This window comes from Dendrobium catenatum, unplaced genomic scaffold (genome assembly GCF_001605985.2).
Source record: "Dendrobium catenatum unplaced genomic scaffold, ASM160598v2 fragScaff_scaffold_692, whole genome shotgun sequence".
Taxonomy (NCBI): Eukaryota; Viridiplantae; Streptophyta; class Magnoliopsida; order Asparagales; family Orchidaceae; genus Dendrobium; species Dendrobium catenatum.
Window position 1 is genome coordinate 1,741,790 of NW_021319154.1, and position 13,778 is coordinate 1,755,567.

Genomic DNA, 13,778 nt, shown 5'->3' on the forward strand with positions numbered 1-13,778 from the left:
CAGCGCTGGGCAGGTGGGCAGCGGGCACGAGGGCTGGGGCAGCGGGTAGCCGGGCGGGAAATTTCAAAATTTTTAAAATTAAACGAGTTGTCGGCGGGTCAACCCGACCCGACCCGTTCTGTTTAATCAAACGGGTCAAATCTACGAACCCGAACCCGACCCGTTTATCAAACGGGTCGGGTTCAACCCGGATTTTCCGGGTCGAGTCCGGATCGGGTTTTCGAGTCGGGTCAAAAGTTGACACCCCTACTCAAATCTCAATAGACCAACTCTCTATATATTAACAAATTTCAAAATTTGCCACTTTTCTAATAAGATGGTGTTATTTTTGCCGACAAAATATGGATGCTATGGGCCCACTACTCGTGAGCTTACATTGGCCTATTAAGCAAAAAATTAAATTTTATTTTCTTTATTTTCAAATTATATACATTCAAGCGGAGAAATTATTTTGTGCGATGAATCAGAATGCATTAAGTCATCTGGTATATAGCGGTACAAAACCGCGGTATACAACAAAAAAATGACGTAATGCGTTCTGAGTCGCCTTCTAACAGCATTTGTATACACACAAAATAATTTTACGTTTAAGTGAGTACTCTCTTCGATCACTTGAGTCCTCTTTTGCCCTTAACATTTTCTTTCAGTCTTCCAAATTCTGTGATTTTCTAAATCTATTTCTATTTAACTATGTTTAAACACTCAAATTCTTTTTCATTTCTATAATAAGAAGAATAATAATAATAATATAATTATTAATAACAATAAATTCTGTACAGAGTGATGGCCGAGCATTTAATTTTTTTTCTTCTGCAATTATGAAATATTTCCATCTGAGCCTCTGCCAACGCAATAAAAACAGCCAAACCACCGCCAGCAAAATAAAAAAAAACTTGGGTCTCGTACAGTTTGGCTCCACCGCTAATGGCACCGAAAGTTATATGACTGAGGAAAATTTTGGATCAGCGAAAGTATCAGTGGTCCAGTTAGAGGACAAAATTATTTTTTAAAGGAGATTAGCATCGCATATTTTATGATTTATTATTTTTCATAGTTTTAAATCAGGATATTTTAACTTAAATTTAAATATAAGTAATTTTATAATCATCTAACTCTTTTAAGATAAATATAATTTTATTACATGCTAGAATTTATGCGGCAATAGAGTCAGAATTTTATGTCTAAATGTTATACGAATATTTAACACACAAACATAGAACACAAGATATTTTGTGAAAAATTCTGAAAAAGGGGAAAAATCATAGGGTCACCCTCGATCAGTTGAAATGAATCAACTAGTTTTTATGTAGATTACAGTTGACTGAATCGTCCGATCAGATTACAATAATCAACTGTCAAAAGTTGAAATCTAGTGGCAAACGGAGGTCAGACATAGGTCCGTCGACATTTGGTCGGACAGAAAGTCCTTCCGGCATCAGTCGGTGGTCCGAAGGAAGTCCGATGTCAGGTAGTTAGTTGTCCGCAACAAATATAATTTTAATTAAGAGATAATCAAAATATATTTTTTTATAACTTAGATGTATTAAATACATTTATACTAATGATATGGATTAATATAATTAGATAAGACAATGTTCAATTCGTCAAAATCTTTCATCAAAAGTAGCTAATGAATGAAAGGGTAGATCCACATAGCTCATCTTTTTTTTGGGAAAATTTGGCTTAGCCCATATATTAAAAGAATGGGTTACAAAAAGGTCGAAACGAACCCCAAAAACTTAGAGCTCAACCAACAGCGGGAGCAAAGTCAAACAACATTACAAAGCTCTACCAACAGCAAAAAAATAATGTCAGTCCAAAGAGTGGGTAGCAGAGCCCTACATGGGGTCCTGGTTGGGTACCCATTGGGTACCCACGCTTTGCGCTGGCAGGCTTTGCCCACCCACACCCACCTATGGTGACTTTCCGCATGTCACACCCACCCACACTCACCCACTTTCCAAGCTTATTGAATGCAGCCTGCCATAAAATAATGGCCTTGAGGTTTTTTGTCATTTTTTCTGACTTCAAACTTTCAAGCCACATATCAAAATTTATCATGTTCGTGATGCGGTTCAGTGTTGCGCACTGTGTAGTAAGAATTATTATAATATACTGCATGTATATGATAATTAATAATATAAATCGGTTTTCCTTTGATGTTGAGTACCCACTCATACCCACCCACGATGCCTATGGGTGGGTGTAGATATGAATAGCTAATGCAGGGCTCTGATTTGGAGCAGCTTGAGCGCAACAGTGCGAGCAAAGTCAAAAAAACATTACAAAGCTCTACCAACAACAAAAAAATAATGTCTGTCCAAAGAGTAGACAGAAGGCTCAGGTTTTGCTAGAACCAACTGAGTCAGGCAAAATACACAACCTGATATTGGATGGTTGAGAGCTTTGACTATCAATCAAGAAATCTTAGATTTGAGTCTTATGTATATGATGTGTGTGTGAGCTTTTTATAATTGACCTAAATATTAAAAATAAAAATCTTAAATTGATGGATAGAATTTTTTTTTTTTTTGAAAAAGAATCTTTTGACGTTGGGAGGTTGTTAGGATTTCGATAGCATTATAGATTTTTACATAAAATATCAGTTGAATTATTGTAATTTTTCAAGAATTTTATTAATGCACTATTTAAATATTTAAATTTATAAATTATATTGTACTAAATTATTATTATTTTATTAAAAAATGCAACCTTTATTAGCTGGAGTTGACTCTAAAGAAGTTTTAATTAATTAAAATTTAATTTAAATTTAGCTTTATTATCATCATATCCCATCGCAATTAGAGTCGAAATTGGTTGGTGGAACTTTAAAATTCATACTGGCATGCTAAAATATTTGCAACAATTATGGGGAAATTTATTATCTTAATGTTGCACGGACGTTCTTCATGCAACAACAACAACAACATCAAGCCTTTATCCTACTACGTGGGGTCGGCTACATGAATCCTTTTTCTCCATTGTGTCCTATTAAAAGTCAAATTCTCGTTTAAATCTAATAAAGAAAGGTCATTCCTAATATTTTCTAACCAAGTCTTTTTAGGTCTACCCCTACCTTTCTTAACATAAGTCAAATCAGGAAAATACTTGGTCAATCCACCTTGTGTTTGAACACAAGTAATAGCTCCTGCATACATATCTTTAATGATTTGAATATAAGCATAATTGACTCCTTTCTTTTCAAGAACTCTCCATAGCACTTCTCTTGGAAAGCATACAAACACGTGTACTCTTATTAATGACGTTATTCATGCAAATATATAAATATTGTACATCTCCTAGAAAGCATACAACTTTTTGTAAAAAAAAAAAAAAAAAAAAAAAATTATGGGTTAAAGGTCACCGAATGGAAAAATTTTTCTACGCCGAGTCTGGACGGAAAAGATGCGTCCAGACTGTGAGTGTACACACTATGTACAAATAGTGTGTACACAGTTTGACCCAAACTGTGTATAAAATTTATACATATTGTGTACACTCACAGTTTGGATGCATCTTAATTTCTCGTCTAGACTCCGCATGGAATAATTTCTCCACCAGAGGAGGGACAAGACAATTTGGTGTTAGTAGATAGCGGGTGTGAAGCTCCAAAATCTAATTCAGAAAAAATTATTATTTTAATCTTCTAAACACCTATATGAGAGCCATTAATAAACATCTATATGTAAATAAATCTTTAATTTCATTTATCTTCAAAACAAATATATTTATATTTCAATCTCTAAAGAATTATACACATTAGTCATAAATATATTATTCAAATATTCTATTTTAATATATTCATGACTATAAAATAAACAAAAAGAAAATATAGATGAAATGCCCAAACATTCAATCATGATCATCCTCACTCTATTGGATCTTTACCCTTCTCTAAAATTATAAAAAATCATATAATGAGAAGAGACCCAATAAGTCACCAGAATCTATCATTACACTAAATGCACAAAAAGTAAAAAACATGCATATAAGCATTTAGATAAATCAGTTCATATCATATGAACAGTAGCAATTCATGTGAGCAATATCAATCATTATGAGCATATATCATGTGATATATTAGCAATCATTAACTTCGTCCTATCCCAATATATTGTGAAAAGAGCTATATTAAGATTATCATATGCATTAATAAATCAATGCAAATGATATCTTGGACCTATTAGCTATCAATGCATGTCAAATTATTTCAACATGAATGTATCATAGGGTTAACCTAGGTTTGGGTTTAGATGAATCTATCACCTTTCTAAGGTTAATAAGAAGTGTACTAAAGAATTTATGGGCTTTCTAGTGCTAGCCATTGCTATGTCCTTACGTACCGTACCCCCTTAAAAAGATCAAAAAGATAATAATTTCAACACCAATATATAAAAAGAAGCCCTAAGAAAATCTTAAGAGAGAGAAGAATGATCCCATTTAAAGTGAGGTACACATATATCAATATAGGTTCTCATCATTCAGTAAAAATATAATCTCATAGTCTTCAAGATGCATTTTTATCTTAAAATAGTAAGCAAAAAGTGTTGAGGGAGTTCATGACTGGGAATATGTTTGATTAGTCGACCAACGAGTTGATTCTAAGGAATGTTTACCTATTCTTAGGACACACGAAATTCAAGTTAGTGATCGAAATAGATGTAAATCTTTATTTACCATTCCCCTTTTGTATCAACCCTACATTTGAGATACAATCAGGGTATTGCACCTCACTAATAAATTGATATTCAGATTATTCATAAAGATTGAAATAAATAGTTGTCATGCCGATTGAGCAGACTACATGTGAGTTGTTGTGTCTCAATATGATGTTGAGAATAGGTTCTTGAGGCGTTGAATATTATGTTGTGGCTGAGATAATAGATGATTATCGTTGTCTTATTGAAAAGTGATGTACCAGTGACTTACACTTTGATTGGTTGGCAAGTAATGAAGATCAGATTCAATGGTTCACATAAATGGCGACATTGAATGAATTATAGGCCATAATTGATGTCCTAGTTCAAGCAAATAAATTTGTTACGACTCTTAATATGGCTTCATTGCATAACATATTATCTCAATATGGTCCTTATTGAAGGCAAGAAATAAGTAGTTGCAATGTTCTAGTTCATTTTATATATTTGAAATCTCATTACATTAATGGACTCATAATTAAACGATTTAAGACTTTCCCTCATAAAGATGCTCATATCAACTACAAAACACTCGAAATTCCGCGAATACTTCACCCCTATAACAACCTCTTGAAAATTTAAATATTACTCAAAAGTGCTTGATTTCAACCTATTTAGACTTGAATCCAAACGCTTTTAACTTATTATAGGTGTGTCGTAGATTTTAGATACAATTTTAAAAATTCCTAATATGAAATTTTCATTGCTGCTCAAGTAATTGACCTGAAATAACACATCCTTATTAAATACTAATAATATTAAATATTTAAATGATTACCAATAAACAATATATATTTTGTGAGACATATTTTGACTCATCGGCCTAAACAGTAAATTTTATGTACTAATAGTTCTTTCATAATGAGAATGTTTTTCACATGCAATAGCAAGCAGTTGGGGTCAATAAATTATATTTCCCAAATATATATATATATATATATATATATATATAATTCTTATTATAAATTAAAGAGAGAGAGAGTAAATCCCCCAAATAGCGAACATTTCCAACTTTTTACAGCATTGTCCAATTGAAGGCCAGTATTCTTACAAAATTTTACACTTTTACCCGCGCTTTACAATCCACGGTCGAGATCGCCGACGGTACCTTCTCCTCTATTATCCTCACGATATCTGCCATAGATGGCCGCAGGCTCGGATTCTCCCCAATGCAAACCGCCGATATGGACGCCATTACTGCAACTTCCCCCTTATCATACTCTCCGACGAGATACCGGTCAACAATCTCCGCCACTTCACCGTTGGTCGCCTCCCGGAGCATTTCACCAGCAACTGTCGTTAAAAGGCGCTCTGTCCCTTCATCGAACGCCTCCGCGCCGGTGATCAGCACTAGAAGAAACACTCCGAAGCTGTATACATCGCTCTTCTTGGAGACCATTCCGGTCCGAATGTAGTGCGGGTCGACGTACCCCGGCGAACCGGTCATCACCGCTGGCGGCCGGACGGTGGCAGAGAAACCCATACGTGCGCAGCCGAAGTCACAGAGCTTGGGGTTTAGATCGCTGTCAAGGAGGATGTTGGAGGTCTTGATGTCGCCATGGATTATCTGGAGCTCACAGCCGTCGTGGAGGTATTCGAGGGCTTGTGCGAGACGGTAAGCGATGGAAGTCCGCCGCGCCCACGGGAGTACGTCGCCGGCGCAGGCGCCCGAGTGGAGCTTGTCGTGAAGGTTCCCATTAGGGATGAATTCGAAGATCAGAACGCCTTGGTCATCTGCACATAAGACGTTCGATCAAGTGCCGGTTTAAAATCAACTTATTACTTTAAGTTCTCTGCTCTGCAATTCCAGCTCTAGTGCATACCTTGTTCGTCGCAGTAACCAAGGAGGCGAACGATGTTGGGGTGATGGACGCGGAGGAGGATGTCAAGCTCCAAGCGGAAAGCGTGGTGGAGGCGTTCGCTGCTGTGATGAAGCTTGATGCTGGCGGCAATGGAGTCATTGAGACGGGCGAAATACACTGTGCTGAATCCCCCTTTACCGATCACATCCGAGGTGAAATTGGCGGTGGCAGTTTCCACTTCCGTCCATGTAAAGCGTCGTGGAGATGGTGCAAAGATGTCATCTTTTTGTACCGGAGGCAGCCCATCTAACTCCAACTCGGGCCCATCGGCGACCCGAGCAGCGGTGACGCCGAGCTCGATGTCTTCTGCCTCGAAGCAGAGCATCCTTCGGCGGCGCAGAAGCAAGATACAGGCTAAGTATGGGAGGAAGGAGGCGGCGGCCAAAGCGAGTGCTATGGCTATGGCGAGGTCCATTGTTTTCTACTCTCTCTGTAGCCTTGAAAAATGAGAGCTTTGGCAAGATAAAGGGCTTGAAATTTATAGAAAGTTTTGCTACATTATTTCCTCTATATATATGTATATAATGATCTATTTTAAGCCATATTTATATTTATTTTAATTATTATTTTGTTTAGGAATATAGTATTTCTCTTTATATATGGATCTATTTAAGGGAGAGAAAGAGGGGGGCTTGGACTTGATTATTGTAATGAATAAAATGATACAGAGTGGATAGTGGAGCTGAACAGGGAATGAGTGAATCTAAGGGAAGGGATGAAGTTGACTGCGAAGGCTTCCGTTTCGATATTAATTGGGGAACGTGGCTTTTGTCTTTAACTTTCACTTTACTCCGACGAATTAGCTATCAGAGATCTGCTTTTAAAAAAGACTACCCTTCATTAAAAAAAGACTCTTGCTAATTGCTATAGAATATAAAAATTATTTTATTTTATTTTTCTTATTTTTTAATGTGATGTAAGTTTTTATATGACGCAAGGAAAATGAAAATAACATGCAACTTATGTTACAAGTTTGATAGTGAATTTATTATACACATTTTACACAAATATAAATATATATAATAAGTAGCTGAAAAGAGAAATGAGATTTTTTATCATGAAAATTTGAAAGGGAAAAATTATTGGGCTTGATCTAATTGAAATTAATATATTACTAAGAGTTATAGGTTGTTAAAAATTGTACCTAATAATTAGAGAAGAATTTGTTGTAATATAGAAGATACAAATTGTAGTCGATACTTTGATAGAAAAAAAATAGGATCCTTGAGGTTCAGCCATCTACGAATCATTGATGTTCAGCCATTTATTTTGCTTATAGGAAGGGAGATTATCGACTAAGTGATGCGGCCACTTAGCTGAGCTGGCAAACTTTATAATGATGCTCATGTGCCCACTTCGAATGCGCACTTGATGATACCCGCTGCACAGGTCTAACTTAGAGAAGACCACGGACCCATGTAGCTTGTCTAACAAATCGGAGATACGCGGTACCGGGAAACGATACTTCGTCGTAATCTTGTTAATGGCTCTACTGTCAATACAGAGCCGCCATTGGCCATCTTTCTTTGGCACTATGAGAGCTGGTACCGCGCAAGGACTCATGCTATGCTGGATGAGTTGTCGTCGAAGAAGATCCTCCACGATTTCCTGCAAGTTGTTACGGGCACTGAGTCTATAGAACTCCTCTGTGTATTCGTTCACGGTTCGAGATCCTTGAGCACAATGTTGATAGCGGAGATACAACATTTGTTCGTAGTCCGTTGGTAGGAAATGTCCCCTCAACAGCTGTTTCATACGGATCCAGCTACGAACGGGTCCTCTCCCCTCTCGCCTGCGAGCATGGAGGAGGTGCAACCACCAGGCGCTCGCGCCGCCTTTCAAGCGGTAGGCTACATATTTGACCTGCTTCTCAGGGTGGATCTCCAGATATTCGAAAAAGGTCTCCACTGCTCGTTCCCAATCCAGATAATCTTCTATATGCAAATGTCCATCGAAGTACGGAATATCCAGTTTTACTTTGAACTCACCTTGTTCCCTCCGGGGTTGCCGATATCGCCGCCTGGGTGGAACGGGTATTTGTTGTTGCATCTCCTCTTCCGAATCCGTCTGCTCAGGATTCAATCGATATGGAAGCTCGGCCTCTGAATCTGAAAAGTTGGTGATATTGACGGGTCGATGTCGCCGTATTGTCTCCGTAGGCTGTGCAAATGGTGGTATGGGGGTCGGTAAACGACCTCTGCCGGCGGGAAGAAGTAACGCCCGAAATGCAGTCATTTCCATCCTCATCTCTGTAGAGAGGCGAAATAGGTCTGCCCTCATTTCCTCAAGTTGCCGTGTGAAGCTTGCTTGAGCCGCCCACACTGCATCCAAGTTCTTGTCCTCCTCAGTAGCTCTTTTAGAGCTGCCTTCCGCCATTCCCAGATGGCTCTGATACAAATGTGAAGCAGCGTTTCAAAACAATTAAGAGAAACCTGCTCAATGGAACAGTAACACTAAGCAAAAATAACTAGAACAGTAGTATATTTCATCTATCTTCTTCTAAGCTTCCAAACAGAGTTTTTAATCCTTTCTCAGCTAAGGATTACTTTACTAAAAAAGACTAATTCTACTAAAAGGTAATAAGGTACGGTGCTAATGACAAAAAAAGGAATAAACGGTTAGAGATAGGTAGTGGGCACATGAGCATCATTATAAAGTTTGCCAGCTCAGCTAAGTGGCCGCATCACTAAGCAATTGAGCATCGGGCTTAATAGAGAAAATGGATGTTCAAGCTAGTGTTGATAGTATATGTTGACCTTGGCAGTGACAACGAGAATGATCATTCTTGTCGATAGCCATCATCCTTATTATGGGTGGCAGATCTAAGTTGGTGCTAAGTGTGGAATCTTGAGATCTTGAGAGAGGAAGCACCGGACAAGGTGAGAGACAGATGAAGAAGAAAGTGAAATCTTATTATCCTAATCATTGTTACAGGAGCATATATATAGAAGTTGGCCATACAAGAATGTACACGTGTAGCTTTATAATTGGTATGCTTTTAACAGAGTAATTAAGCTAATCTAATTATAATGCTTAATGCTCTAATATCCCCCGCAAACGAATGGGTCAGGAATGATCGTGAGTTTGTCCCGGAGCATTTTGAAGCGGGGTGTGGACAGAGGTTTCATCAATAGATCTACGAGCTGATCTACTGTCTTGATAGGAAGAAGACGTATGTGATTGTTGTTGAGATTCTCCCGTAGAAATCGGTAATCGATCTCGATGTGCTTTGTTCTTGCGTGGAACACTGGGTTGTTTGCGAGGGCGATCGCCGAGGTATTGTCACAGTGTAGCTCGACGTAGTGGTTGTGATCGATGTGGAAGTCGGCGAGCAAGCGCTTGAGCCAAATGGTGTCGGCGGTGGCGGCGGCGAGAGCGCGATACTCGGATTCGGTTGACGAGCGAGACACAGTAGATTGCTTCTTGACTACCCATGACACGAGTGTGTTGCCGAGAAACGAACAGTAGCCGGAGGTGGATTTGCGGGTTACTGGGTTGCTCGCCCAGTCGGCGTCGGAGTACGTTCGTAAGCAAAGATCCGATTTGGAAATGGGAAGACCGAAGTGTGATGTTCCTTTGATGTAACGGAGCAGCTTCTTGAGAAGGTGAAGGTGAATAGGCTGTGGGTCGTGCATATGCTGAGATAGGTTGTTGACTGCGTAGGCGATGTCCGGCCTGGTGATGGTGAGATACTGCAGCGCGCCAGTGAGCTTCCGGTACAGAGATGGATCATCCAGATTGGGGTCGATTGGAACGTCTGTTGGGAGCTTGGTGCAGGACGGATTAGCTGCAGAGTTGCAATGTGTTAGTTTGGACTGCTGAATGATGGAGGAAGCATATGTGTATTGAGATAAGAAATACGTATCTTGGTGTTTTTGAATTTTGATGCCGAGAAAGTGATTTGCATCACCTAGGTGTTTGAGGGCGAAGGTATTGTGGAGTTTGTTGAGAAAGACGGTGATTGCTGCCTCGTCATTGCCGGTGACGAGTATGCCATCAACGTAGACTAGAAGAAAGATTTTGGAGGTACCCGTGCACAGCGTTAACAGGGATGGATCAGACTTGCTGTGTTGGAAGACGAGTTTGAGGAGGTAGTTGGAGAATGTGGTGTACCATTGTCGAGGGGCCTGGTGCAGGCCATATATGGCTTTCCGCAGATGGCAAACATGATGCGGATGAAGGGAATCCTCGAAACCTTTGGGCTGCTTCATATAAACCATGTGGAATCTTGAGATCTTGAGAGAGGAAGCACGGACAAGGTGAGAGACAGATGAAGAAGAAAGTGAAATCTTATTATCCTAATCATTGTTACAGGAGCATATATATAGAAGTTGGCCATACAAGAATGTACATGTGTAGCTTTATAATTGGTATGCTTTTAACAGAGTAATTAAGCTAATCTAATTGTAATGCTTAATGCTCTAATACTAAGGTTAATGTTGAGGCCAGACATCAGTGTTGGTATAAAAGACAAGCATCAGCCTTATGGGTGATGACGAGTGTCAACAGGTAGCATCATTCATGCTAGTTTGTGTCAACGACAATCATTAACCTTGTTGACAATTGTGGGTTTTTATATTGTGTCAATTGACCTTATTTTCAATAGTGAGTTTTGAACAAGTTGATGCCACCAAGCAAAGTCGTGCATTAGTGTTAGTATCGATTGGTATCAACGTTGATGTTGATAATGGATATTAGCCTTGTTTGTGATAGTGGGCATTGACATTGATGTCGATGGTGATAGCGGACGATGATATTGTTGTCAATGATATGTATCATACTTGTTGGAGATTGCGGTTGTCGATGTTAGTGTTGATTACATATATTGGCTTTTTAGAACGACAACTGACAACAGTGCTGACTACTGGTGTCAGTTGCTTGGAAATAGATTTTCAAATTTTCTTCTATGGAATCCTTCTTGTATCCTCATCTTAGCCTCCTCAAATGTGTGAAAATATAGCATATTTATAGATTTATGGAAAGAAATAGATTTATTTATTTATTTTTCATTTCAACCTTATATTAGGATACTACATAAGGCCGGACGTAATTATCCTCATTGAAATGTAGAATATTTATAAATTTTTAGATGAATGTTCTAACTAAAAATTTATTGAGAATAAAATTTAGATAGTACCAAAATCGATTTTAAAAAGCAAATTCAAACATTTTAACAAGGTTAATTTTTTTGTATATAAATCATATAAGATTTATATCACTAATGCATAAAACTACTAAAATTTAAAATTTGTTTAAGAAGAATGACATCTCTTTAAAAGGAAAGAAAAGGCTTATATCTTTCAAAATTTTTGATCTAATTTATTTTGGAATTTCGTTTTCTTAATTTATAGCAAAATGTGAAGAACCATGAAAATATATATTTTATAAAGAATAATTTTTTAATAATCCAAAAAATTTAATGATATGATGTAAACACGAATATAAAATTTTTTAGAAAAATATAATTTTTATTTTGATATTTAATCGGACCGACATTTATTTTCAAGTTGAATTTTCATTAAAAAAATTTAATTTTCATAAAAATTTTCAGTCTGTCTAATTAAAGGGTGGATTTAAGTTGTTGTCATGTCCAATCACCTTAACATGGCTCAAATTCAACTACTTAGCATAAATTATGACGCCCAGACTTTGGTTAACCATTTATAACTGCTTGGGTTCATGTTTATCTTTGAACTAGTGGGCCAGGGCTTGGTTCGATAAATAACTCGTGAGTCAAATTTGAGCCAGTACTCCTTACTCGATTTCTTAGCTCGTGAGCTGGCTCGTTTAAAATATGTTGACAAAAATACATTTAAAATAAATATGCAATTAAAATTTAAGTACAAAATTATTATAAATATCTAAAAAAATTCTAAAAAATGTCTTGTTTTCTTATATTAAATGACTCCTCATTTTTTTCTTTTAATTTCTCATTTCTTCGATATTTTTTATTGTAATAATTCATTGAATCATAACCCTTTTCTCTCTTTCTTAATAAATGAGCCGACTCGAACTCGGAGAATAAAGCTTGAGTTCGAGCTTGAACTCTAATAGCTAATTAAGTTCAAGCTCATTGGTAGGGGTAACTCAAATAATTTTTAGATTAATAAGTTATCATTAGTATAGAAATATAAGTAAAAATAAAATTTTATGTAATATACTAATTGATACGTCGTCAAAAAATTATCTTAAATGGGTGCGAATCTCAGTGCAAAATCAAGTTGGAAACTTCAAAAATTAATTCAGAGACCATCCAAACTCTGATTTCAGCAAACTTATAGTCGAACAGAGCGTCTCGGAAATATGAATCCAACGACACCAAATTCGACTCAATCCGAGCCCAAATGGGCCCAAATTAAGGACCCGAAGTGCTGTTGGAAGGTTCAAACCACAATTTAAGTTACCAAACGATCTCCGATTTTAACGAGCTTATACTCGAATCGAACGGCTCGACGAGACGAATCCAATGAGCCCAAGATCACTGAATTCCAAAATCATTAAGGCTTCCAAATGACTGACGAACGGTCCGTAATCAAGGGGTTCAATATCGGCCGTCCATCCAACCACTCCTCATTTGTCCTTGATCTCTCATCTATTTACAGGCCATGCTACTCCAGAAAATCTATAAATAGAGCCCTCATTCTTCACAAATGGAGGGATCCAAGCAAGAAGAGAAGAAGAGAACAGAAGGAAGAAGCTCCTCCACCGCTGCCGGAACATCGCCGGACCACCGCCGGAACATCGCCGGACCACCGCAGGAACCTCGTCGGACCACTGCAATAACCTCGCCAGACCGTCGCCGAAGCCTCGCCGGACCACTGCCGGAGCTTCGTTGCACCACCACCTCAAGGCTCGACGTTCAGGCTCGACGTCCTGCTTAAGGTCCGACATTCTACTTAAGACCCGACGTTCTGCTGAAGGCACAACGTTCTGCTAAAGGCCCGACGTTCATGCCCAACGTTCAGGCCCGACATTCTACTCAAGTCCCGACGTTCTGCTGAAGGCCCAACGTTCTGTTAAAGGCCTTCACCTTTACTAGAGGCCCCCACCTTTGCCAGAGGCCCTTGTCTTCGCCAGATCATCATCAAAGGTCGTGTGCTCCACCAGAACATCACATGAGGCCCAGACTTCCGCCGGACCACTACTTGAGGCCTTGAGCTCCACTAGGCCACCACCTGATGCCCACAATTCTCCCAGAATACTGCCGACTACGGTCCTT

The 13,778-nt window shown here is 38.3% G+C and overlaps 2 protein-coding genes across 2 annotated transcripts; both read right to left on the minus strand.

The window, feature by feature from the left end:
• Positions 1–5,692: 5,692 nt before the first annotated feature.
• On the minus strand, positions 5,693–7,133 carry LOC110104077 (salt tolerance receptor-like cytoplasmic kinase 1). Its single transcript, XM_020833031.2, has 2 exons — positions 6,521–7,133; positions 5,693–6,431 (listed from the first exon to the last, which is right to left on the minus strand). Exons 1-2 carry the CDS (start codon positions 6,972–6,974, stop codon positions 5,755–5,757), a joined length of 1,131 nt encoding a protein of 376 aa, XP_020688690.1. The 5' UTR covers positions 6,975–7,133; the 3' UTR covers positions 5,693–5,754.
• Positions 7,134–9,600: 2,467 nt separating this feature from the next.
• LOC110104096 (uncharacterized mitochondrial protein AtMg00810-like) lies at positions 9,601–10,779 on the minus strand. The gene has a single exon (XM_020833064.1). The coding sequence runs from the start codon at positions 10,777–10,779 to the stop codon at positions 9,601–9,603; it is 1,179 nt and encodes a 392-aa protein (XP_020688723.1).
• Between the last annotated feature and the right edge of the window lie 2,999 nt (positions 10,780–13,778).

Excerpts from the sequence above, each read along its gene's own strand:
- LOC110104077 (XM_020833031.2), bottom strand. The coding sequence starts at position 6,974 with ATGGACCTCGCCATAGCCATAGCACTCGCTTTGGCCGCCGCCTCCTTC. Across the intron at positions 6,432-6,520 it reads TGGTTACTGCGACGAACAAG|ATGACCAAGGCGTTCTGATC; the intron begins GTATGCACTAGA and ends TCTTATGTGCAG.
- LOC110104096 (XM_020833064.1), bottom strand. The coding sequence starts at position 10,779 with ATGGTTTATATGAAGCAGCCCAAAGGTTTCGAGGATTCCCTTCATCCG.